This window comes from Xyrauchen texanus, chromosome 22 (genome assembly GCF_025860055.1).
Source record: "Xyrauchen texanus isolate HMW12.3.18 chromosome 22, RBS_HiC_50CHRs, whole genome shotgun sequence".
Lineage (NCBI taxonomy): Eukaryota > Metazoa > Chordata > Actinopteri > Cypriniformes > Catostomidae > Xyrauchen > Xyrauchen texanus.
Genome location: NC_068297.1, coordinates 30,270,921 through 30,296,179, shown reverse-complemented (window position 1 = coordinate 30,296,179; position 25,259 = coordinate 30,270,921). Strand labels below are relative to the sequence as shown.

Genomic DNA, 25,259 nt, shown 5'->3' with positions numbered 1-25,259 from the left:
TAAAAATAACACGTTAAAACAATTAATGCAATTAATCGCAATGCCCGCAATGATATGGAAGATTCCTGAGAAATGCAAGCTTGTAGTACCACCTGTTTACTCCAGAGGGCAGTAAGAGAAACTTCAGCTGTGTGGCAATGCGCAGTTTATACAGTGAACAAAACAACCCTTGAGCAGCAGAACAACACAAACTTGTGTTACGTTCTTGCATTCAAAACACTCAATGGAGCGCAAATCTGAACTAAGAGATTTCGATATGTGTTCTAAGTATTAAATTATAATTAACTTAACACAGTGACCTAAACAGTTTATGTTTATGACGCAACGCACCCGAGAAGCGACACAAGCATGTCTGTACATTGACGGGTCCTTAAACAAGCCCTCATAATAAATCTCCAACTGATTGACAAATTCACTTGTGAAATGGATTGCTGTGAACTGTATGCCAATAATTGACTTATGATCAATTATATGATAGTAAACAATACATTGTATTCTAAAGCAGCTTTTTGTATTGTCTTATCAATGATGAACTCTTCTGCCACAAGAATGTAATGCATTTTAATTTGTAATGTAATGCATCTGAATATTTTTTATTTTTATTTTATATATATATATTTAAATATAACTATGTATAATTGATTCATCATTATTGAATTATATTTATATGGGGCTTTCTCAGCAAATATTTGTATATGCGATTAAATGCGATTAGTCACGATTAATTAATTGGGACACCATATAATTAATTCGATTAAGAATTATAATCGATTGACAGCCCTAATCTATACTAATTTAAAGGTGCATTCAGTCATTTTTTCCCATTACAAAAAGCTTTATTCCTTAAGAAATGAATAGTAAACCGCTCACATGAGATGAGGACTCAAGACATATCGATAACCTTACAAAAGCTTTTTTATTGTACATGGGGGAGGGGCGCCCTCATGGGAGCTGCCATTTCACTTGACCAGCTGAATACTACGCTTTTAATCTCAGTAACCTTGTTATTGGACACTTTCACTCGTGAATTAAATTATCAGGGTTGATTGTGAATAGTGAATTTCTACAATGGCATCTGTAACTGAAAACTGCTGATTTTGAATGATGCTGCATCCACACCACTAGGTGTCACTGTCCAAGATGACACAAGCAAAAATTTACGGAGTGCACCTTTAAACAATAAAGTGTTTGAAACTAACATGTACAACCACTGCTAGAGTAAATAAGGATTCATATATGTACTTTTGACTTAAAACATTATAGCTACTGTGAAATGGTCCTTGTGACAACTTTCCAAAATCAGCCCCAGTCTCCTCCATTAATAAGTCCCGTCACTAGATGATACTCTTACCACAGATGTGTCATGCCTCTAAAGCTTCCATCTGTGATAAGTCCACAGACAGCTTATTAAAACCAGATCCAAAATAAGTCAAACAAAATTAGTCTAAGGATCAAAAAGAAAAAAAGATTTCTTCCCAAAGGTCTATTCTTCATACAAGAAATTAAAAGAATCAAGTTAAATTCTAGAGTCCATTAATATCTCATTATTATTATAACTGTGAAGGCGCTCTTTCTGCCCATGTGGATGATGTAATACTGTGTAAATAAACACAGAAGGTGAATAACCTGCATATTCACATAAGCACAGAGTTTAACGCCTCTTGCTGATACAGAATAAAGCAAGACTGCCGCAGTGGAACTAAATAAGCATTCAAATTTATGATCCAATTCCACCCACGACTCGGGACATCGTGTGTGTGTGTTTGTGTGTGTGTGAGAGAGAGAGAGAGAGGATATCAGGTTTCAAAAAATATGAGCAAAATACAAATAAAACAGCAAGCAATATATAACAATAATTACTTAGTGCAAATATTTTATGGCAAGAAAAGGGTGAATGGTATAGACTTTAACAAATAACCTGTAACAAACTGGATTCTTAAGGTAAACAAGTTACTTTAAACATGAATATCACTCATACGGAGGAGTTCCACTCATGAAAATGCTTCTATTTTAAGAGAAAAACGATTTCTATATATTTAGTATTTGCTACTTCCCACTTTGGCTTTATTGACAGCATGCATTCAAGCTGGCAGGAACGCTGATGATCCATGTTATGCCACATGCTTACCATGCTTTTATACAAAGAAGTTAACATGACCAGTTTTACAAATTTGATTAGTGACCCAGAAACAATAATTTTCTGTCCTTACTTTTCTTATTTCTAAATTGTTCAAAATGCAAAACTTTGTTTAAATTAGATTTTAATTCTCAAAATTTCAATGTCGTATCAGACATTGGGTTTTCCAAATTTTTTCTGCCAAGCACTGCCAAACTGTCTTTGTGAGGGACCTTTTCCTAATGTATAAATCCAGATAAATATTGTCATGTATAAAGACCCTGTATAAAGATTTATTCTGTGCGAGGAGCAATCATAACAATATGAAGATAAGATGCTATTTGTTAAATTAAATTGCTGGCTTTCATTGTGTCAATGTACAAATGTGCAAAAGAAATTATTTAAATATTATCTGAAAAATATTTACTTTGCATTAAGTTGACAGCGTATGCTATATTTCAATACACTATAAGATGAATGTTAGATGCATAAATCTAAAATGAATCATTTTCAACTAAATTTAAGTTTACTTTTCAGAATACATTTCCACAGACCCTCCCAGCACCCCCCTTGCGTATGCTGGGGGTCCCTGGACCCCAGTTTAAAAAAGAAAAAAACCACACAAAAAACATAGTAGACTACAATAATTTGATATCATAATAAAGTAGCAATGAAATAAAAAAAATCTTGATCAAACTATGCCCTGTTAAACCAGAAGGTGGCGATATCATCTCACACTGACTGCTAAGAATTCAGTTCACTTAAACGGCACACACATTTGCTCAATTATTTACCTTGCAGTATTAATGTGTTCTCCACACAGTCAAAGGTTATGAGATGTTACCTGTCATTCTCCACCAGCAGAGCCAAGCGGCCGTAGTCCCACGCTGCCTTCCTCAAACAGGAGAAGATGAGTAGCAGGAACTAAAACACAAATGCACCAAACACAGGCCCTAATCAGGATACATAATGAATTCAAAACAGAATTGACCATAATTACTTTATAAATACACATTCCTGGTCTTATTTTGAATAATTTTTTGGCAGATGTCACCAAGCCTCCTATTTTTCAGTATATACGTAGATCACTTTTTCACAATCCAGTCAATTTGCAATGCGTAAAATCAAGTCCTGATTGTTTTGCTCATTTAACATTCAGTTTAACCCATTGAATTAAAGCTTTAAGAACCCCCATTTCATGTTTTAGACTGTAGACTTAATATAAAAGGAAAACTGTTAGGAAAACATTAGCCCTGTCTGTGATAGATTGATTTGATACTAATCTAGAAAAATTGCTCATAGCGTTTTCAAATATGTGATGGAAATATGCCTAAATACACCTAGAATTGCACCACCCATCGTGTCACAGTTATTGATATGAAGCAAACACACTCAATATTTGAGGAGTGGGAACTATTTCTGTAAGCAAACCCTGCCACTCTCTAGACCCCCGGCAGCAGTAATAATTAGCCATTTCTTTGGCTGGGGAGAGACAAGGTGAGTGGTTGTCTTGGAAACTAACAGAAAGGGAGGTCAGCATGCACACACTGTGCTCATAATGACTCCGGTAGGAACGGTCAATGACAAGACAACTGAGAACACTCACTGCTGGGAAGCTACATGACTTTATTTGGCTTCCCTGCTTGCTGGTTAACAACTTCAACCAAAACATTACATGCAAGATCTCAAACTAATAATAGAATTGGATTCAGAATTTGCACTCAGTTTAATCTCCAAATGATGGTACATTTTGGGGTTAGAATTAACATACAACACACATATAAAATAACACTTGGGTGTTGTGGGTGGTTGGCAAGGTATTGCTATGCTGTTGCTAAGGGGTTCTGTGTGTTTTAGCATGTTGCAATACAGTTTGTAGTTGTGGGGGTCCTTTCAAAAAAATCTACAGTTCTGGCAAACTTGCCACTAACTTGCCCCAGATTTGCCACTAATTATTTTCACATGCAAATGAGCAGTGCAGCAAATGTTTGGCAGAGGTTTGCAGCTCTTCACTGCCAGTGGTGAACCTTCAGCAAACCTGTGGAAACAATGGACATTTTGCTGCTACTGGCAAACACTCCCCTGGCAAACCTGTGGCAACAATGAAGAGTTTGCTGCAAAGCTCAATTCCATGTGAATAATCAGTGGCGAGTTTGCGGCAATTTTGCCAGAACTTTTGTATGGGTAATGTTGCTATAGCATTGTTTGGTGGTTGCTTGGGTGTTCTGGGTTGTTGCCTATATATATATATATAGCCTAGAGAGAGAGAGAGAGAGAGAGAGAGAGAATAAACAGAACATGAATTCTATTTCAACAGGTAACTAATGCTATCACTAACAGGCCCTAAAAAAAGGCATCTACTATGCACATTGCAAATAGAGGTAGAGTGAATGTCCAAAGTGAAATTGTGAGCATTTTAGTGTGTTGGTCTGTTTTTAAAGGAATATTGTGGGTTATTTGGCATGCTGCTGCTTATTATCACAGACAATAATTTAGTCTAGTCCATCTGTGTATATAAACGAAAAGGAAAAGCACTTATTGCAATAAACTTACGTTACAAGCTCACAGGCCAGTAGGCTATGGGTTTTAAAAGCAGAAATGTGTAGCTTGTATCATTGGGATTACTTTTCTAGGCGGAGTAACCCATAGTTATTCGACGTAACTCCTGAGGGTGGCTTTTGATGAAATCAGCTCGTAAATATTTTTTTATGGATAGCTTATGGATGATGTCTCTTCCATGTCCTTTCCTGCTATCCTTGCATGGATACCAAGCAAAAGTAACCAGGGTGGCTTTTTTTACATAGTCATGACAAAATCTTACTTTTACACCAATCAATCACATACGCTTCCCTTGTCTCCTTATAAACCCTGATATTAATTTTTCCATGGCACACAAAACAAATATTCAAATTAAAAACATGGTAGGGGTTCCACTTTATGGTTAAGTCTAGGTATGGGGTTTGGGTTAGGGGTTAAAATAAGTACAAAGCTCACGGCCATTGGTTGGTCTGAACGTCATACGTTTTTGTACGACCAAAGTCATACTCATATGTACGATTTTGCCAAATACGACTTGTAATGGCCACCTAATGTTAAGTACTGTTATGACATGAATGTTGATGTGCCTTTAAGATGACGTCTTCAATGGTGTATGCTGTTCTTATGAGAGCGTGCACGCACGGAGAGGAGAGTAGTACTGCTTGTGTGTAGAGAGAGATGGCCGCCCTACCGCTGAGTACTGTTACTTAATGCTAATGCGCTCACCTCTACTTTTATTTGTAGCGTTTAACAGAGTATTACTTTTCCCTGTTTAAACTCGCTCTTTGACATGTATGAGAAGTGTGTGTTTGTGTCAACCATCTATAAAGTCTTGTGGGACTACCCGATCATTTGCCTCTGAGTTTTCCTTATTGCATTTACTATTTTTCCTGATTCATCTGGGCTTGCTCCAAATCCTCAGGCGGACGTTACAGACTTTTAAGACATCTTTTCCAGTGCACACCACCTTGATGCTTATTTTCAACATCTTGCAAACAAGTGTCAAGGTGCCTCCATTCTGTTTTATTTGATTTAGTTTCTTGTAACAAAAAAACTTGTTCGCTCTGAACAGCCCTTAATAGTGGCATATTTTAAATATATATTTGCTGTGCTGCCCACTTGGCTGTTAGGCTTCCAATTAAAGTACATTTACTGTAAATGCATCCATTTGTAAACACTGAAATAAATTATCGTCTGTGGTAGTGGTCACTCTGTCATAGATATGGAGCATAGACAATATTTTCCAGCCAATATATGCAGCCACAAAAAAAGAAAATTAAGGGGGGTGTCATATGACCTGGACATATTCATGACTGGCTTTATTATACAAACATATTTCTTGAAATAATTTGAACTTCCCTTAATTATACCATCATAAGAAAGTACATCAAATACAATAAAAAATTTAAGGAATAAATCACCCAAAAACTATAACTTAACTCTGATTTTTTTTAGGATTTGATGTTCACTGATTTCAATACAATAGCTGTTAATAATGATACCTTTAAGGCTTCAACAAGGGACCCAAAAGTGTCAAAAAACTAGTCCATGCGACTCTAGTACATCATATTCCAAGTCTTCTAAAGTCATATGACAAGTTTTGGTGAGAAGAAAAGCTGAAATGTAATTATTTAACAGTGAAAATCTTGGCATCTGTTGCATGTTAATGAGTGCATGAGTGAAACATTTTCTCAGTGGTGATTTAAACAAAACAATTTAATATAGTGAAAGCAAAAACAGCTTATTAAGGGATATTTCACCCAAAAATTTAAATTATCTCGTTTACACACACACACATGCCATCCCAGATGTGTCTGACTGTCTTTGTTTTGCAGAAGACAAATAAAGAATTTTAGAATAATATCTCAGCTCTGTTAGTCCATACAAAGTGAATGGTGACCAAAATTTTAATCTTCAAAAATCACATAAAGGCAGTATAAAAGTAATCAATAATACTCCAGTAGTTAAATCAATTTGTTCTGAAGAAACAGATTCATATTTAAGTCCTTTTTTTACTATAAATTTCCACTTTCACATTCTTCTTTTGTTTTTTGGCCATTCTTTGTGCATATCGCCACCTACTGGTTAGGGCTGGTCAAAGGTGGATATTTATAATAAAGAACGACTTAAATTTTGATCTGTTTCTCACCCACAACTATCATTTCGCATTGTATGGACCTACAGAGCTGAGATACTGTTGTAAAATCGTAATTTTATGTTTTGCAGAAGAAAGAAAGTCTTATACATCTGAATGAGAATTTTTATTTTTAGTGAACAATCCCTTTACTAAGCTTCTCTCATGCACTCACTAACATGTAAAGTTGAGCCATGGCAGAAGTCAATATTTTCATTGTAAAATAATTTACATTTCAGATTTTTTTCTTACCAAAACTTATTGTATGCCTTCAGAAGATTTGGATAATGTTGCACAAGTGACATTTTTCAAGGGCTTTTGTCAAAGTTAAGGACTTTTGGGTCCTTTATTAAGCACAAGAATGACATTTATACTTCTTTAGAACAACATGAAGCTGAGTAAATGATGACAGATAAGTAATTTTTGAGTGAACTATTCCTTTAAGTGCCTATCCTGCAGTTGCAGCATGATTTTGTAATCATGTTAACAGGAATCGTTTACCAGCCACACAACGACATTAATGGCGAGGACAGTGGGGACTCCTCCAAAGGGTAGACCTTGCAGTACACTGCTGTGGGAATGAGAGCGGTAGCATCTCTCCTCTGTGCTGTTCTGCTCCATCAGGGAACCCAGGAAACTTCTTACATCCAGCTCTTCCACAGGGCCACTGCCGCCTGCAGGCCAGGATTCAAACACCGGCTCAGAGCGCACCGCCATAGCAGTGGCGCAGGTCTCTGGAAGCCCTTCAATCTGTCAAAGCATTACTGAGGAAAGAAAACACGTATACAGTATGAATGCAATCAAGAGGATGTGGAGAAGATAATAACAGTGGATGGGAGCTGTTACACTCAATGATGTCAACTGCAGATTGAAAGTACATTATGTGGTCTGTTGCATTTTTAGTAACTTTGACCCAGAAACACATTTTGAGTTTTATGCTCTTAATTCACTTCCAGCATTTAAAGGGGTTGTGATATGAGGAATCATATTTCCCTTGATGTTTTAACATATAAGAGGTCATTGTACTATAAAAACATACTGTAAGTTTCAAAACTCAAATCTTCAAAACTTCATCCTCACTGCAAAAAGAGGATTGTTGAAACCAAGCTGCCAAAACGACTCGTTCTCTACTTCATCACATTGTGATGTCACACTGTAGTAGACATTTGCATCTGACTGCCTCCACAACAACACATCAAAGCCTATTTTATCTTATCACTTCTGTAGCCCCTTTCAATAGTGGTGAGCAGTGAGATGGCAAGCAGAGAGCAGGCCAGTCAAGAACAGAGAGCCAATCAGAACAGTGGACTTGTACTGTCAAGTGTTAAAGGAGAAGCAGCACCAAAACAAAGCGTTTCTGACAGTGGAAAAATGAGGGTGGAAAAAGGAAACGTTTTACAAATATATGACTGTTTGTGTGTGTGTGTGTGTGTGTGTGTGTGTGTGTGTGTGTGTGTGAGCGTGTATTTATAACTTTGTAGGGACCAAATGTCCCCATAAGGATAGTAAAACCCGAAATTTTTGACCTTGTGGGGACATTTTGTCGGTCCCCATTAGGAAAACAGCTTATAAATCATACTAAATTATGTTTTTTGAAAATGTAAAAATGCAGAAAGTTTTCTGTGAGGGTTAGGTTTAGGGGTAGGGTTAGGTTTAGGGGATAGAATATAAAGTTTGTACAGTATAAAAACCATTATGTCTATGGAAAGTCCCCATAAAACATGGAAACACAACATGTGTGTGTGTGTGTGTGTGTGTGTGTGTGTGTGTGCAAAAATCTTTACTAATATTAGAAGTGAGCCTCAAGGAACATATTAATAATAATATAATAATAATTCAAAAAAACTTATGTCATGGCCCCTTTAAATGATTATATCTCTGCAATGTTTATATAAAGTTTAAATATACTGTATATAATACTGATATCATGCAATTATAAATAAACTAAATAAATCATAAGTAATTATATAACTAAACGATAATCATATTATTAGAAAGAGACTGAAAAGGTTGAGAATTATCATTTTACATTAGTTCATAAATCTCGAAATGTGTTTCTGTTAAAAGTGACAAAAAAATAAGGAGAAGGTCATATATTAATCAATCAGAAACCAAGAGGAACATTATATTGCTCAGAAGTTGCTCTTTTATAGCTCAGGAAACTATTCAAGAGTTCTCAGTTGTTTTTCAGTATTAACTGTGTCTTATATATTTCTCTTAAAAAAACCCTAATGAGAAGTTGTAACAACAAATGAAAATTATTCTCAACATATATTAAAAGTATAGAGCATAGCTCATATTATATGATCTTGGGAGAAATTAAATGAGAAATATTTGAGTTTGTATTGAAATCTCTGACTTGATTGCAGGCTTTGGTATCTTGGCAAGTCTGAGCAAAGTTTGTTTCATGTGAGATCCTTTCAGAAACTCTAAAGAGGAAACATGTAATATTACAGAAGTAAAAAGCAGGAGAGTTAAGCAAAAGTCTTCATTTGATCTCCTTTTAAACTCATTCCTGTCTAGGAGAAACAACTGAGATATTAAAGAGAACTCATTTGTGATATTTGTTTATATTATTTTTCATCTTCTAGGTGAACACAAAAGTGTTCAATAAATGTAAAGAGCAATGAATATTAAAGCTGTTCATCTGATACTAGTGTGTGCATTCAGTTCAGAAAAACATTGAATAAGTTCCTAAATATGAGCAAATACTAAGGAGGCTCAAAAGAGTGTTCAGTTGAACATACTTTTTGAATATTGCCCTCAAGCTCTTTCACATTAAAATGTACTCACGCAGAACAGTGCAAACAAAGCAGGGTGAACGTTTATTGGTTTGTTTGTTGATATTCCAGATAATCATGTGCCTTAAACTACTGGTTGCCATAGTAGTAAAAAACCATTACCCAACTCAAACATCTAGACAAAGCCTTATCACATCAGTCAGTTAATCCACCCTGAAATCAATTTAAGTAGCTACACTGCCCTCAAGTTACTCACAACTGTTAGGCAGCCAAACATTGACAAAAACAACCTATTATTGAAAAATTAAATCACCATATATGTGGGGCCTGGGAAGCTCAGTGAGTATTGACGCTGACTACCACCCCTGGAGTTGTGAGTTTGAATCTAGGGTGTGCTGAGTGACTCCAGCCAGGTCTCCTAGGCAACCAAATTGGCCTGGTTGCTAAGAAGGTTAGAGTAGCATGAGGTAACCTCCTCACGGTCGCGATTAGTGGTTATTGCTGTCAATGGGGCATGTGTTAAGTTGTACGTGGATCGTAGATAACAGCATGAGCCTCGGATTTATTATCTCAGAAACGGAGGCAACTGAGACTTGTCCTCCACCACCCGGATTGAGGTGAGTAACTGCACCACCACGAGAACCTAGTAAGCAGTGGGAATTGGGCATGCAAAATTGTGGAGAAAAAGGGGATAAAATTAAAAAATAAAAATAAAATAAAAAACTCAATATATGGGAATTGAATCAACGTTAAAAGCATTTAAACAATCTGCTCGTAACATTACATAGGTTTTTATTACATCTATGAATAAACGCTCAGATGTGCAGTGTATGAAGCATTATAAATTCCAGTGAAGTAAATCTATAGAGAAGTGACATGCCAAAAGACATGCATTACAGTGACTATATCTTTTAGGGTATATGGCCAATTTCTGAATGTCATTTCATGAAATAGGGTCCAAGATTGAGGGATAAATTGTTTTGGAGGCTTATGTGAAATGAATGGCAAGCAACCAATGTCAGTTAAAACACACTTGTGGTCTTGATAATAGAAAGGAATGGAACATCTCCTGTTACTCACTACTTTTATACAGTTAGCACAGAAAAAAATGCAAATAGTAATCAAGGTCATTGCGCTGCTGACAGAAATGAGCATCTCCATGGGCCAGATGGTGCTTAAACGGTTCTTTATGTTTACAACATGACTCTCCCCCACTGGGTTAGAAATAAACTAAACAGCCAATACACATTTGTCACAGGCTAAGAAATTATGACCATGAGTCAGCAGTTCCCTCCTCTAAACGCGCAGACATGCGCGCATGCACACACACAGATAAAAAGATCCCCCATTTAGCCTTAACAGACTGTAGAGGCAAGTGCTGTTAGCAAGCACCTATGAAGGCCGGAACGGTACACAAGGGGGTGGGTGGCCTGCACCATGCCCAACCACCTTTGTCTCCCCAGTGGCAATGTTTTACACACCACACCAGGTACTCATTTTAGGCTGAGTCAACCTAGGGAAGGACCAGGACCGGTTCAGATAATCGTCACTGGTGTTGGCCATGAGCAGGAATCAAACTCTGGTCACCAGGTTCGTAGCGCAGCGCGCTAACCGCTACACTACCACTCCCACACTGTGTGTGTGTGTGTGTGTGTGTGTGTGTGTGTGTGTGTGTGTGTGTGTGTGTGTGTGTGTGTGTGTGTGTGTGTGTGTGTGTGTGTGTGTGTGTGTGTGTGTGTGTGTGTGTGTGTGTGTGTGTGTGTGTGTGTGTGTGTGTGTGTGTGTGTGTGTGTGTGTGTGTGTGTGAGCATGTATTTATCACTTTGTGGGGACCAAATGTCCCCATAAGGATAGTAAAACCCGAAATTTTTGACCTTGTGGGGACATTTTGTCGGTCCCCATGAGGAAAACAGCTTATAAATCATACTAAATTATGTTTTTGAAAATGTAAAAATGCAGAATGTTTTCTGTGAGGGTTAGGTTTAGGGGTAGGGTTAGGTTTAGGGGATAGAATATAAAGTTTGTACAGTATAAAAACCATTATGTCTATGGAAAGTCCCCATAAAACATGGAAACACAACATGTGTGTGTGTGTGTGTGTGTGTGTGTGTGTGTGTGTGTGTGTGTGTGTGTGTGTGTGTGTGTGTGTGTGTATTTATCACTTTGTGGGGACCAAATGTCCCCATAAGGATAGTAAAACCCGAAATTTTTGACCTTGTGGGGACGTTTTGTCGGTCCCCATGAGGAAAACAGCTTATAAATCGTACTAAATTATGTTTTTTGAAAATGTAAAAATGCAGAAAGTTTTCTGTGAGGGTTAGGTTTAGGGGTAGGGTTAGGTTTAGGGGATAGAATATAAAGTTTGTACAGTATAAAAACCATTATGTCTATGGAAAGTCCCCATAAAACATGGAAACACAACGTGTGTGTGTGTGTGTGTGTGTGTGTGTGTGTGTATGTGTCAAACACACACAGAAACACACACACGCAGACACACACAGCTTTCCGCTTACAGATATGCCAGCTATACTATACTTGACTCTTCTATACTCAGTGTTGGGAAGGTTTCTTTGAAAATTAAATATTTTACAGATTACAAGTTACCCTATTTAAAAAGTAATAAGTAGTGTAACTATTTCAATTACTTTATTAAGGTAATGTAACTGATTACATTTGATTACTTTTGATTACTTTTCTAAATTTGTAACGAATGTTTTCAACTGTTAATCATTTTCAATCATTCAAACCAGGCAGGGTTAACCTTACAGTAGTACTCAACACTGATTACTGTCAGACTTTCAAAATCCTTCATCACTTGAATTAAGATTATAATAATCACACTCAATCACAGCCACCACAAAATCAGACTTTAGCACCTCTTTTTACTTTGAGATCATTCTGAGGTTAAATACAGATTTAATAACATTGGTGCCCTGAATTTCACAACTCAATGACCTTGTGAGTCATTAATGTAGGTTATGCCACAATGCTGGAATAACTGTAATGTTAGATCTGACATGGTTACCAACCTTATTCAAGGAGAAAAAACGTTAGCTATATATTTTCTGTCAAACGGTTCATAAATAGAAGTGTGGCTGGTAAAGACATATTTAGCTAACTAGCAGACTAGCTCATTTGTTATGAATGGAGTTTAACATCGATAAATAAACTACTGGATATGCACCAAGCAATACAGAGCTAAAATACGTCTTAAATACACATTAGTAGCATTGTGTGGCAGGCGGGAGTAGGCAATGCCTTTCCTACTTTATTTAATGACTGTTTAGTTAACTGTTGGCTATGTTACATACCTGCAGATGCTTCCTCAGGTTCAACATTGAAACCTTCGATGTCAATAGCATTTAAATAGTTGGCAAACATATTTTGCACTGAACTGTTTTATTTGCACCCTTTTCTGATTTCTGGATGAAATTATTTTTAAATTTCCAGCACAAGAGTCGACATGGTGGCAACGCTCAGACAGGTTGTAGCCTAAAGTTTTCAAAGCATCGCTTTACTCAATGGCATTTAAATGGTAGGAGGCATCGTGCATATCAAAAACAGGCAAAGCAACAAATTAATATTATTCAACATATACTAGCTTTTTACAGAAAATAATCAGATGTAACCCACTTTGTAATCGTTAACATTTTCATAAGTAACTAATTTAATTACAAATGTTTTCCTCAGTAACTGTAACAGATTACAGTTACGTAACGTGTTACATAAAACTAGTTACTCCCCAACACTGACTATACTGTACAATATCGTACAGATCTGTACCCCACCCCACCACACCATACTATACTATAAAATATTAAACAATGATTTACCACACTGTACCACACTGACTATACTATTCCATGCTGTGCTGTACCGAACCTCACCATAATATACTAAACGATACCATACATGATTTACCAGTTCTTTACAGTCTATTCCCCACCAAACCATACTAGACTATTAAATACTATACTGTGATATACTATACAACACAAAACTCACTATACTTTACAACACAATACTATACAAACAGTACAGTAATATACCACACTACACTAACTATACTATACTATGCTGAACATAACAGACTACACTAACTATACTATACTATAAAATACTATACAACAATATACTATACCACAACACACCGTATGGTACCATACTACACTTCACTAACTAGACAATACTAAACTATAATATACCACACCACACAATTCTGTACCTCACGAAACCATACAATACCACACCATATCACACTAAATGATACCATACATCATATAACAAACTGTAGCACACAACACTTAACTATACAATACTATACAACACAACACTACACAACACTACACTATGCTATACTATAATATACCACAACGTACAGTTCATACCAAACCGTACCAGACTTACTATACCATGCTATACTATATTTCACTATACTAAACATTAAATGACTATAATATACTAATAATGAAGAACATTGAAGAATATATATATTTTATAGTTAATAATACATATTTAATTAAATATTAGGGGCTTTGGTACTGGTTGACAGTCTGGAATGCTAACTCAAGAATGATCCATGAACTATCACTAATGTGCCCTTAAGAAAGACACTTAAACCTAGGTTGCTCCATACAGTAAGTCCACTACTGCTGCTTTAGATAAAACATACTACTGCTTTGCATACTTTTAATACAAAAATTAAACGATTATCTTTATGAAACCTTCGCTTGTATGTGAAAACCCATTGGTTTGCATGTTAAATGCACTGGAAAAACATACAATTTGCACATGATTGCACACAATGTTTTTCGAATGCTTTAAAGCAACTGTATTTATTCTAAGAATCTTTCCTAATGAGCTAGAAAATTATAAGTTAATACACTATAAACAGTGAAACCTAATATGAGAGACATAAAGTGTGCTTCTGGTAAAAGTGTTCATAAAATTTAATATAGGTTTGGGTGTTTTGTTGTTCTTTAAGAAGGTCAAAGAAGAAAGACACTGGCGTTTAAAGTGCCGTGGCTGTGGTGGTGAGCAGCTGCAGAGCCAAAGAGCTAAATCCACCTGAGATGAAACGCTGAAAAAAACAATATAAAGAACATCACAGCACCTCTCATGTGGCAGACAAACATTGGCTGTAATCCCAATGTTAGTTTTCAGTTAAGTGTACAATCCAGACAGAACCTTAATTGCATCCTCACAAGCGCAATACCATAGAGGAAATTCATAATGTTCAATAATTCATAATGTTATACCCACTATGACTAAATTCTGTTGGACAAACCTTGTTGACTAAAATTCACATTTACCTAAGCAGTAATCTGAAGTAGGTATGGAGGTTCAAAAACAATGAAATATATCCTATTTCACGCTCTTCATAGCAGCATTAACCTATGGACGACAGGGCCCTGACTACTAGGGAGCCCCAGTAACAAGAGTTCAAAAGGTTAAGTGTGTAATTTCTGGGCCACCAGCAGCACCCAAAGGAATTTAAAAAAAAATATGATTTCCACACAGGTTTCCCAAAGACTGCTGCTGTCCCCCATTTATTATAAGATCTGACAAACAGTCCTGCACCAGACTGATCTCAATGTAAAATTCAGTGACAGTACGTTTGAACATTTCTCAACTGAAATCTGTCTGTGCGTACCGAATTTCGAATCACTGCCCCCAGTGGCCAAGCTAGAAATTGTTGCTGAGTACATGTGAGGTCCAAAAGTGAGTTGTAAAACAAGTTGTTTTTAGTTGTAAATGATGTGATACAAACAACAGAATTGCACATTTAATTAACCATATGCCCTAAACATAACCCTCTCTCCAAACCTAACCATCAGTTGAGTAAAAATGTAATGTTAGAAGGAAAATGCAACCTTCAAATCATGCTCGTCATTGATTTATGTGAATGTGAATACTTCCTGGTTTCCATGGGACCAGAATCCATGTCTCCGAGGCTACTTGTGCTACTAGTATACATAGGGAACATGAAAAGGTGAACACATTTGAATTGTTGAAAATACATCTAATAAGGTAAATAATTTGGTAGTTACATGGCCAGTTCCCGTGTGATCATGTTGACCAAACTCACACCATTAGCTGAGCCAGAAATGGGAGTCAGGAAATACAGCCTACAAAAATGTCTTTCTTGCAGTTTAGTTGTCTCAACACATTAAACTGGGATATGTGAAAACATTTTAACAGTACACACATCACCTTTAACACAGGGATGTTTACTTTTCAAAAATATCTATTACAGTCTTGTTGCATTTTCAATCTATAATGGCAACATACTCACAGAAATCAATTCACCCTCAATGTCTCATACACCACTGTAGAGAGAATGTGATTGTAAAGTTTGAACAAATTAGAACTGGCTGAGGACTTCAGTAAATGAAAACAGATTGAACTGTTTGAAGGACATATTAAGCGAGGACGACCTCATGATTCAGTATGGTAGCAACCATTATCTGAGGCCTTTCAAGAAGAGCAGTATCTTGTGGTAAGTGTTTCAGTAGTTGTAATGTTATTACACTTTAAATGTAGCCTAACTGATGTGGAATATTTTTGTCTTTGTCCTTGCCTATTCCTGCCTATATGGCATGATTTCGAAGGGTTAAAGCTGTATTAAGTTTTTAGAAATAGATTGAAAATGATGTACACTCACAACAGATAAAGACTCCAGTCAAATCTGAAACCTAATAAAAGCTATTTAATTGTAAATTATTTTTCACTTATGTGAAATAAAAAGCAAGCAACCAATGTCAGTTAAAGTACACATGTGATCTTGATGATTGAACGGAATGGAACATCTCTATTTCTCTATTATATCATTTATTTGTTTGGAAACAAGAATGTCCATTATAGGGATGTGTGTATTATGACATGAATAAAAATACACTAAAAGTAGAAGATAAACAAACATATTCGGTGTAAAGTAGCAGCATTTGACAAACCAAATCCCAGTATCCAGGACAATGGGTGTCAGTATAGAGTCCAAAACCACAAGTTCTCCTGGGACGAGTAAGAGGTAGCTAAAATCTTACTTAGTGCAGCTTTAACGTATTAACTATTGTTGGGTTCGAGTCCGCCTTAGTCGAGTCAGAGTCAAGTCCACATCTTTAAACAATCGAGTCCGAGTCAAGTCCGAGTCCAAAAGGGGCCGAGTCAGACTCAAGACCAAGTCCATGACGGGCCGAGTCCAAATTAATCTGTTTATGAATCTGATTTCAAATTGTAACCGTTGTAACGTTAGGCAGGCAATGACACAGGAGCAGATGATAATGATGATGATGATGATGATGATACAATGATACGATGATGAACCCAAGTGCAGTTTATTTACATAAATGATATATCCAAAACATAACAACATAAACGACTTGACATAGACTTAGCATGAATCATGAAACAACATTAAATCTACAATACCTGACAAAGACAAAGGCAAACATGAGGGCTATAAATACTCTGACATGGGGGAACATAAACCAATGAACAAACAGAACTCTAAACTAGATAATTAAACAATAAACCAATGAAAATAAGACACATGAATATGGAGGGAAAACAGGACATCACATGACTAGACAAGGAAGTGAAGAAATTCCAAACTAAAATACACAAAAAACAGGAACCAACAGAAGAAACATGACATATCCCCCCCCCCCCAAGGGGCGGCTCCCGACGCCCCAACGCATGAACAAAAACACATAGAAAATTATATAAGTCCAGAGTTCTGTACAGAGCTGTGGGGGAGTTGGGTGTCTTGAGGCATTGCGAGATTGGGCGTGGGGCAAGGGACCAGGGAGGAGCCCATGAGGGGTGGAGCCATGAGAGTCTCGATTAGCGGAGCCGTGGAGAACTGGAAACCTGTAGAGTAGACAATGACATGAAGGGCCAGGCTGGAGGTTATGGCAGGGAGGACCAAGGCAGAGCTGGAGGCTCGGAAGAGCAAGGCGGAGCTGGAGGAACAGAAGACCGAGGCACAGCCGGTGGGACCAAGTACCAAGGTAAAGCCGTAGGGAAAGAGGTCCCCAGTAGAGGCGACAGATCAGAGGGACGAGGCGCAGCCAGAGGATTGGAGAGCCAAGGTGGAGCCAGGTGACTGACAGACCAAGGAGGTTCCGGAGGGACCTCGGCAAAGCCGACAGGCTGAAGGACCACAGTGGAGCCGAGGGAACGTAGAGCTGAGGCGATGTCAAGGGACCGACAGGCCAAGGCAGAGTCCAGGGCTCGTAGGGTCCAGGCTGGGTCAGATGGTTGAAATTTCTCCTTGCCTGCTCAGGAGAACTAAGGGTGGTGCAAGGGTGGGAAGCATCTCAAGGTCCAACCACTCAGATGTGGTTGTGACATGACATGGAACAGACTGAGGCGCAGGTAGCAAGCTGAGGAGTTGCTGTGACATGTCATAGAGCAGGCTGAGGCACTGCTGTGGCATGGCATGGAGCAGGCTGGGCCCTTGCTGTGACATGGCATGGAGCAGGCTGAGGCATTGCTATGACATGGCATGGAGCAGGCTGAGGGTCCAGAGTGAAAGATGGTGCTAGCTTGGTAGCCATGTCGTGGAACCCTGGCTCGGTGGCGGCCATGTCGTGGAACTCTGGCTTGGCATCCGCCTCCCCCACAGTGAACGTGGAACCAATGATCTGTAGGATGAGGTTGATATATTGAACCAATATATCTGTGGGTACTCTGACCGCCTGGCATCAACAAAGAGATAGACTCAATTAGTCCAAAACAAAAAATGTCATTCAGGGCAACCTCATTAAAGTCCACTTGGTATGCCAGAGCACAAAATTCCTCCACATAATTCTCCAGGGGTTGATTCCCCTGACGAAGATGCAGGAGCCGAACTGCAGGGTTCATGGTTAGGTTGAGTATTCTGTAACGTTAGGCAGGCAATGACACAGGAGCAGGCGATGATGCGATGACGAACCCAAGTGCAGTTTATTTACATAAGTGATATATCCAAAACGTGAATCCAAAACATAACAACATAAACAACTTGACTTAGACTTAGCATGAATCAATATTACATCAACAATACTCAACAAAGACAAAGGCAAACATGAGGGCTATAAATACTTTGACATGGGGGAACATAAACCAATGAACAAACAGAACTCTAAACAAGATAATTAAACAATAAACCAATGAAAACACCTTTATATGTTATTAGTTTCCAGCTGAACAAACTTCAAAGTTGTTTCAGAATGAAAGCTTGTGCTTTAGCTGTTTGAAGACAAAACTGTCCTTTAACACACTACTTATTGAGTTCTGTTGACATTTCAGTTATTTGTTGCTTTTCCCTCCACTCAAACATGGAATAAAGAAAGTAATTAAAACAAGTTGTTATTGTTTCGAATTTTTATTTTGTATTTTATTTCTACTTCATTTTCAATTTGTCCTTTCAATTTAGTTTGAAAAAAAGAAATAAATATATTATTCTTATATAAATATAAGAAATAATATATACTGAGATTTATTTTTTGTCTCTATCTGCCGATATTTCGGAAAATAATGAGTCAGCACAGTAGTAATTAGCACTCGCTGAGAAGTTACATGACTGACGGGACGACATAGAGCTTGAGCACTAAGCACATGACGTCATTGCTATGGTAACCAGATACATTTCAGCTGATTGCTGAAGACTAGAATATATGTATCATCAAATCAACGTGCGACGCAACAAAATTGCTTCTCCGCAAACGATACCAGAGACAACAGCGAAAAGGACAATAAGGAGATTTAATTTAAGAACAAAAAAATCGAGCAGGGGGTATTCTTCTTCAATGACCACGGTGTCCTCTAAGTCATCTACTTTGAGTTAATCATGTGTATTCTCATCCGAGTTTTTGTTTGAACATTGCTGTATCACCGAGCTAGCTGTATTAGCAGAATTGGCCCTAACTTGCTGCATGCTCTTGTTCTTCCTTTTCTTAGATATTCTCATTACTATTCATCTTAATCTATGTACCAAATGTAGCAATTATTAGATATTATCGAGGTAGACCTTCAAATCGCAATACAAATCAAGTTATTAATTTGAATTTGCAGAGCTCCTAAAAGCACAACTAGTAAGGGCGCCATCTTGGTCCTTACCCAGATGACTTGAGAGGTAATTTCTATTTCTTGTGTGAGCAATGCATAGCATATACGGCTGTCACGTTACAAAAGAACCAACGACTCGGACTAAAAGAGTTGAAAGGTGAACTAGTCATTTCTAGGTTGCGCAATACATATGCGCGGCCAACACAAAATGAAAAAATCACTCTCTGAAACTATTTGTTCTTCTGAGTCACATAAAAGATTTGTTCAAAATGAATGAATTGTTCATGAACGACCCATCAATACAACACGCAGCTGTACAGAGAACAAACTACACTCAGGCTTGCTTGACACCAGGGACAGCACAAGATGAGGATGCCTTCTTGCACTCAAATAACTGGATGGAGTCCAATTTTGAATGCAAAAACCCAGTGTTTACTCAACCAAAGTAAGACCAACCAAAAGAATCCGTCTGATCCCTGTGTACATAATGTGTCCTTTTCAAATGCAAAATGGATTTCTGCAGACTGTAGGCCAATGAGAGGCCTAGACATCCAAGTCTAGGTAAACATTTTAAGGCAAAGAGGAACTTGACGATAGATTTTATTATTATGAAAGATAAATACCCCCAATTTGTAACCTAACACCCCCCTCTCTACTAATTTGCTCTCAGCACCCCTGGCATCCTTTGAATGCCCCCTGGGGGGCGGTACCACCCCCGTTGAGAACCCTGGTGCTAGGGCAAGCAGATGATCTTGAAGTATGTATGACAAAGACAGCAAAAAAGCCAGACATAAATAACATTCTGAACTCCCAGATGAACCTTAAGAAGACTAAAGACAAAAGACTGCTGAGGCCCCATGCAAACAATTGCAATGAATAAACCTATAATATAAGGTTTGGATTTCTCTGTCTGACTGTCTGATTGCTCTACCAGGGAGATGAGTGTCGTTTCCAAATGCTTTTATCCTCTCAGTAGGACTACTTGTTGTTTGTGTTCTTTTGTGTTGTGAACTTGCATGTTTTTGACTGCGAAAAGTCACAAAAATCTAGGTTACGTTTATATTCTTTGCAAATCAGCCCTCAAATCCTCAAAGCTCCTGAATACGAATGAGCTTTCCCAGTGTTGGATTCCTATTGCATTTATTTGATGCATTCTGAGAGTAATCGAGCTTCCAAAATGAGGAGGTGCAGGCTCCTGCTGTGTTTTTGAATTGATAGAAATGTTGTTTTAAAGGCAATTTGTAAGACGCAGTAAAACGCCTAAAATATTAAAAACCCCATGATATCACCCCATGAGTTTTGTGGCTTTTAATCCATGTCTATAAGCTTTGACACCATTTATAAGCTAGTGTACTTCTAAAAGATGATTAAATCAACCTTGAATTTAAAATGTACACTTTTTTTCTTCCAGTAAAATGGACCAAAAGTGTAAATGGCTTATCTAAAAATACAAAAATGTTTGTGCAATCAAAAGCTCTCTAGAATGAGATTATCCATCTCCATAAAACCACCTGCAACTGACTAACAAGTATCAAATCCTAGTTCATGACTGTGATGGCCTTTCTAAATGTCCTGCAATAACATCCTGTTTTAATAGACGATTCAGTAAGGGTTCAGAGACAAATTGGCAGTTGGCAGCCAGAAGTACCTGCTAAAATAGCAGGAAGTGGGAGGGGCTCATCAATGGCAGTCACCAATCACTATTATGCTTGAGTAGGAGTCATTTCTTCCTCCTTCCTAATAAAATGCTAACGTTACAAGTCGCTGAAAGTGCTAGCACAAAGTTAAAACTGAACATGTTTTAAAATAAACCAATGCTTCTGTGTTGCCTAAGGGCTTGTTTAATGCTAGCAGTTCAAAATGCAACTTACAGAAAGTGTTGGCAACATTTCTAAATGTCTTTTGTATAAATGGTTAATTTGGTGTCCATCATTTTGTTCACAGTTCTGAGCGTCTCGCTATTAAACATTTACATTTATTTATGTGTTATTTAATTAAGCAGATCTTGGTTCATTATATATCATGCATGACAATAACGACCCATGTTTTGTGAAAAATGTGATTACCCAATTTCAGGGGTTCATTAAGGTACCTCGGGGCACATGTGCAACATGGACGGCTTATACAGTTGCGCACCGCCTCAGTGTTTACAACAGAATCTCCAGTTGAAAGCTTTTACAAACGCTCATCCCTAGAGCATCAACAGGGGATTTGAGGCACAGGTAGAGCCCCAGGAGGGTAACAGGTTTGGCCGGGGAGGGTTCAACCTCCGGGCACCTCTAAGGAACCTGAAAACATTTTGTTGACATTTGCCTTACATCACTCAGTAATACTGAGCAGAAACCCCTGTGAGTTATATATGTAGTTTATGTCATATATCAATAGGAATACTGTAAATGTTGTGTGAATGACTGATGACAATATTTTGTTGTCTATTGACATTTATTTAAACATGATATTTTACTGCGGCATTCGAAAATATTATATTCAGTTTTACATTTTGTAGTGCAGTTGTAATTTCAAATAATTTAATTCAGGATAGAAGACAAGTAATAATAGCAACAATGCTACCAATATTACGTTGAATCTTCTTTATACATACAACTAAAGAATTTGTTATCATTATTTCAACTGCTAACAATGAGAAATGGTCAGTTTGCTGTTGTCATTCAATTGGCTGCTATCTCTGTTTGGACGCTAATAGCTGGCGGCTGCCAGCAGCAGGTAATTCCTGCAGCCAGATGTCGTTCTTTTGCTAAAACCACTCTCAGACCATTTCAAGGACTGTTCGTCGTTTTAAGGAAGTGAAGTCTTTGCACTTTGAAAATTTTCTGATAGTTGTCAAACTCATTCAAATCAACAGCAGGAGCCGCTTCATTCATAGTGACTTTAACACGATTATCTTTATTAATGTTAATATGATAGTAAAGAATGACATTATTACAATTTGGACCATATTGTTTGATGGCAGGATGATCTCTGGATGCCTGGAACTAATGGAAATTAAAGTGTTTAGGTTACAAAAAAGCAACCACAAATGGATACATGAACCGAATATTGCAGTTAGTACTAACACTTGTAGCACACATCTTATCTCTGGTAGTTGAACAAAATGTATGCCAACTAATTATAGGTTTTATAGGTAGAGCTCTAAAAGTGACTATAGATCGCTTCCATGATGATTTATGAAGCTGCTCAAGTCATTTATAATGAAATTTAGGTGAGTGTACAAAATGCAGCGATATGCGCAATGACCATGGGCTATGTCTTCTCAAATTTTCATAAGAGATCTAATTCTAAGTACAAGTTTCGTGCCAGCGCAAAGTTTAACTGGGCATGGCTGTGAGTGCTTGCGCTATCCATTGGTGTATGCACGCAAACTGTGGGTGTATTGTTTGTTAATGAAATGTGTAGCCGTCTTATTTGAGTTATTATTTTGTTTATATTTATTGTATTTATGATCTAATCTGTATTGGTATTTTTCCATCTTTTGTTCACAGAGATTATTTTTAAGACACTGCAAAAGGTGCAAAAAAAGTTTGTGAGGATAACATTTTTTGATTTGGTATGTTTTGTTTTACCATTTCATTATTTTGATTATATTTTCATTTAGTTTGACATGTCATTTGAATTTATAAATATTTTGGTTTCAGTTTAAATAAATACATTTAATTGATCAAAATCTAAATCGGCCTGTAGAATTGAAGTACGTGCTGATACAAACACTATTAATACTAGCCATGATTTGTGTGTCAGTACATGACAATTAATAATAATACTCGTATTCTCTATAATTTAATGGAGCGTACATTCAAATCCTGTCAAGAAGAACATTTTCTAAGCATATAAAAGGAACATGTCCATGTTTCTATTATTCTAATTAATTACATAATTGCATCTATATTTCTAATAAATTTCAAAGTCCATTTACACTACCAACTACTTATGAATGTGGTGTCTTTGTTTATATTGCTGGTGCTTAGGGAATGGACTATATAAAAGGACGCAGACACTGCAATAACCGGAGAAGATCCTTGCATTGACCCTGCCCATTAGTGCCTTGTGCACACGCAGACAGCCTTAATGAACGGCTTCATTGATTATAATAGGAGCGATCCAATAATACCATTTTTTCAGCTGAGCAAATAATTGTGAGCATCTAAACTATGATACAATTGAATTGCCACTCTTGCGTAGACACTCTGTATCAACAACAGGTCTGCATAAGTCGCTTCAGGTAAATGTTTGATGTTCTTTGAGAAAAAGTATTTTTTTTTTTTACTATTAACTCTTTCCCCGCCAGCGTTTTTAAAAAAAGTTGCCAGCCACCGCCAGGGTTTTTGACGATTTTCGCTAAACTTTAATGGCCCGCAGAATATTTTCTTCCATGAATATATGAAGATGCTATATATAAAAATAAAGATCTGAGCCTCTGCTTTTAGTAAAAAAAAAACGATTTTATTTTATCTTCATTTGTTCTTTTTTTATTGCCACTTGAACAGAGGTAGGTTTTGTCAAAAACAACATTTTTATCAAACAAGTGCTTTAGTATTAGTATGGTGTTCCACTTCACGTTTGAGACGATCACAGTCTGTTTCTTGGATCAAAGAGTTGCGTACTCTTTCAAAACATGCGCGCGGGTCTTCCTTACCGTATACCACCTAAAACACGGATACCCGGAAAATTCCGTGTTTGGCGGGGAAAGAGTTAATAGCCCCAACCAGTAGGTGGCTGAATGTGAAAGTGTAGATTTACAGTTAAAAAAGGACTTAAATATTAAATACTGTTATATTCACACCTATCATCCTGCTTCAGAATATATGGATTTAACCACTTGAGTCTTATGGATTACTTTTATTCTGCCTTTTGGGCCTTCAAAGTTCTGGCCACCATTCACTTGCATTGTAAAGACCAACAGAGCTGAAATATTCTTTTAAAATCTTTGTTTGTGTTTTGCTGAAGAGAGAAAGTCATACACATCTGGGATGGCATGAGGGTGAGTAAATTATGAGATCATTTTCATTTTTGGTGAACTATCAATTAAACATGTTTTCTCAAAGAACATCAAACATTTACCTGAAGTGACATATCCAGATGTGTTGTTGATACAGAGCATCTACTCAAGAGAGAAAAAAAAATTGTATTATAGTTTAGAAGCTCAAAAAAAAAAATCAGGAATATTGGGTGAAATATCCCTTTAACCCTTTAACTCAGAGCCTTTTTTAAAGGATCTGGTAATGATACCGGAAATGCTTCAGGGTCAGTAGCATTCTAATTCTTTTGTTATTGTTTACATCCTTGAAATGTTAAAATGGCAAATAGGATGTCAACACAGGAAACAAAACTTTATTCATCAAGCGATTCCATGGGGTCTTCACTGATGAGTTCATGTAAGGCTGCAATATTTAACATTAGAAAATGTATTTTTTGCTTCTCTCTAAAAATCCCCACTAGGCAGGAAATATTGCAATATCCATTTTCCCCTCCCATACATTAGATGGGAATCCCTGGGCTTGATTCGCTGTGACTGAATGGCTGGATTAGTCCGAGAATATCCAGGGAGCTTCCTGCCAAGATGAAAGAACTCTCCTCCAGAGATCCACCATCCACGTCTGATATACCGATCTTCGAGACTCTGATCCAGAGGTCTTAAGGAGCACATATTAATGAAAGATTTTTC

The 25,259-nt window shown here is 37.3% G+C and overlaps 1 protein-coding gene across 2 annotated transcripts in view; it reads right to left on the bottom strand.

The window, feature by feature from the left end:
• Positions 1-25,259, bottom strand: part of LOC127662184 (calcium permeable stress-gated cation channel 1-like) — an 88,427-nt gene that overhangs the window by 46,037 nt on the left and 17,131 nt on the right. For both annotated transcript variants that reach the window (XM_052153270.1, XM_052153271.1), the window contains exons 2-3: positions 7,290-7,552; positions 2,961-3,040 (exon numbers count right to left, since the gene is read on the bottom strand). In XM_052153270.1, coding sequence (XP_052009230.1) covers positions 2,961-3,040; positions 7,290-7,505 — 296 coding nt within the window. In that variant the 5' untranslated portion in view covers positions 7,506-7,552. The remainder of the gene's footprint in view (positions 1-2,960; positions 3,041-7,289; positions 7,553-25,259) is intronic.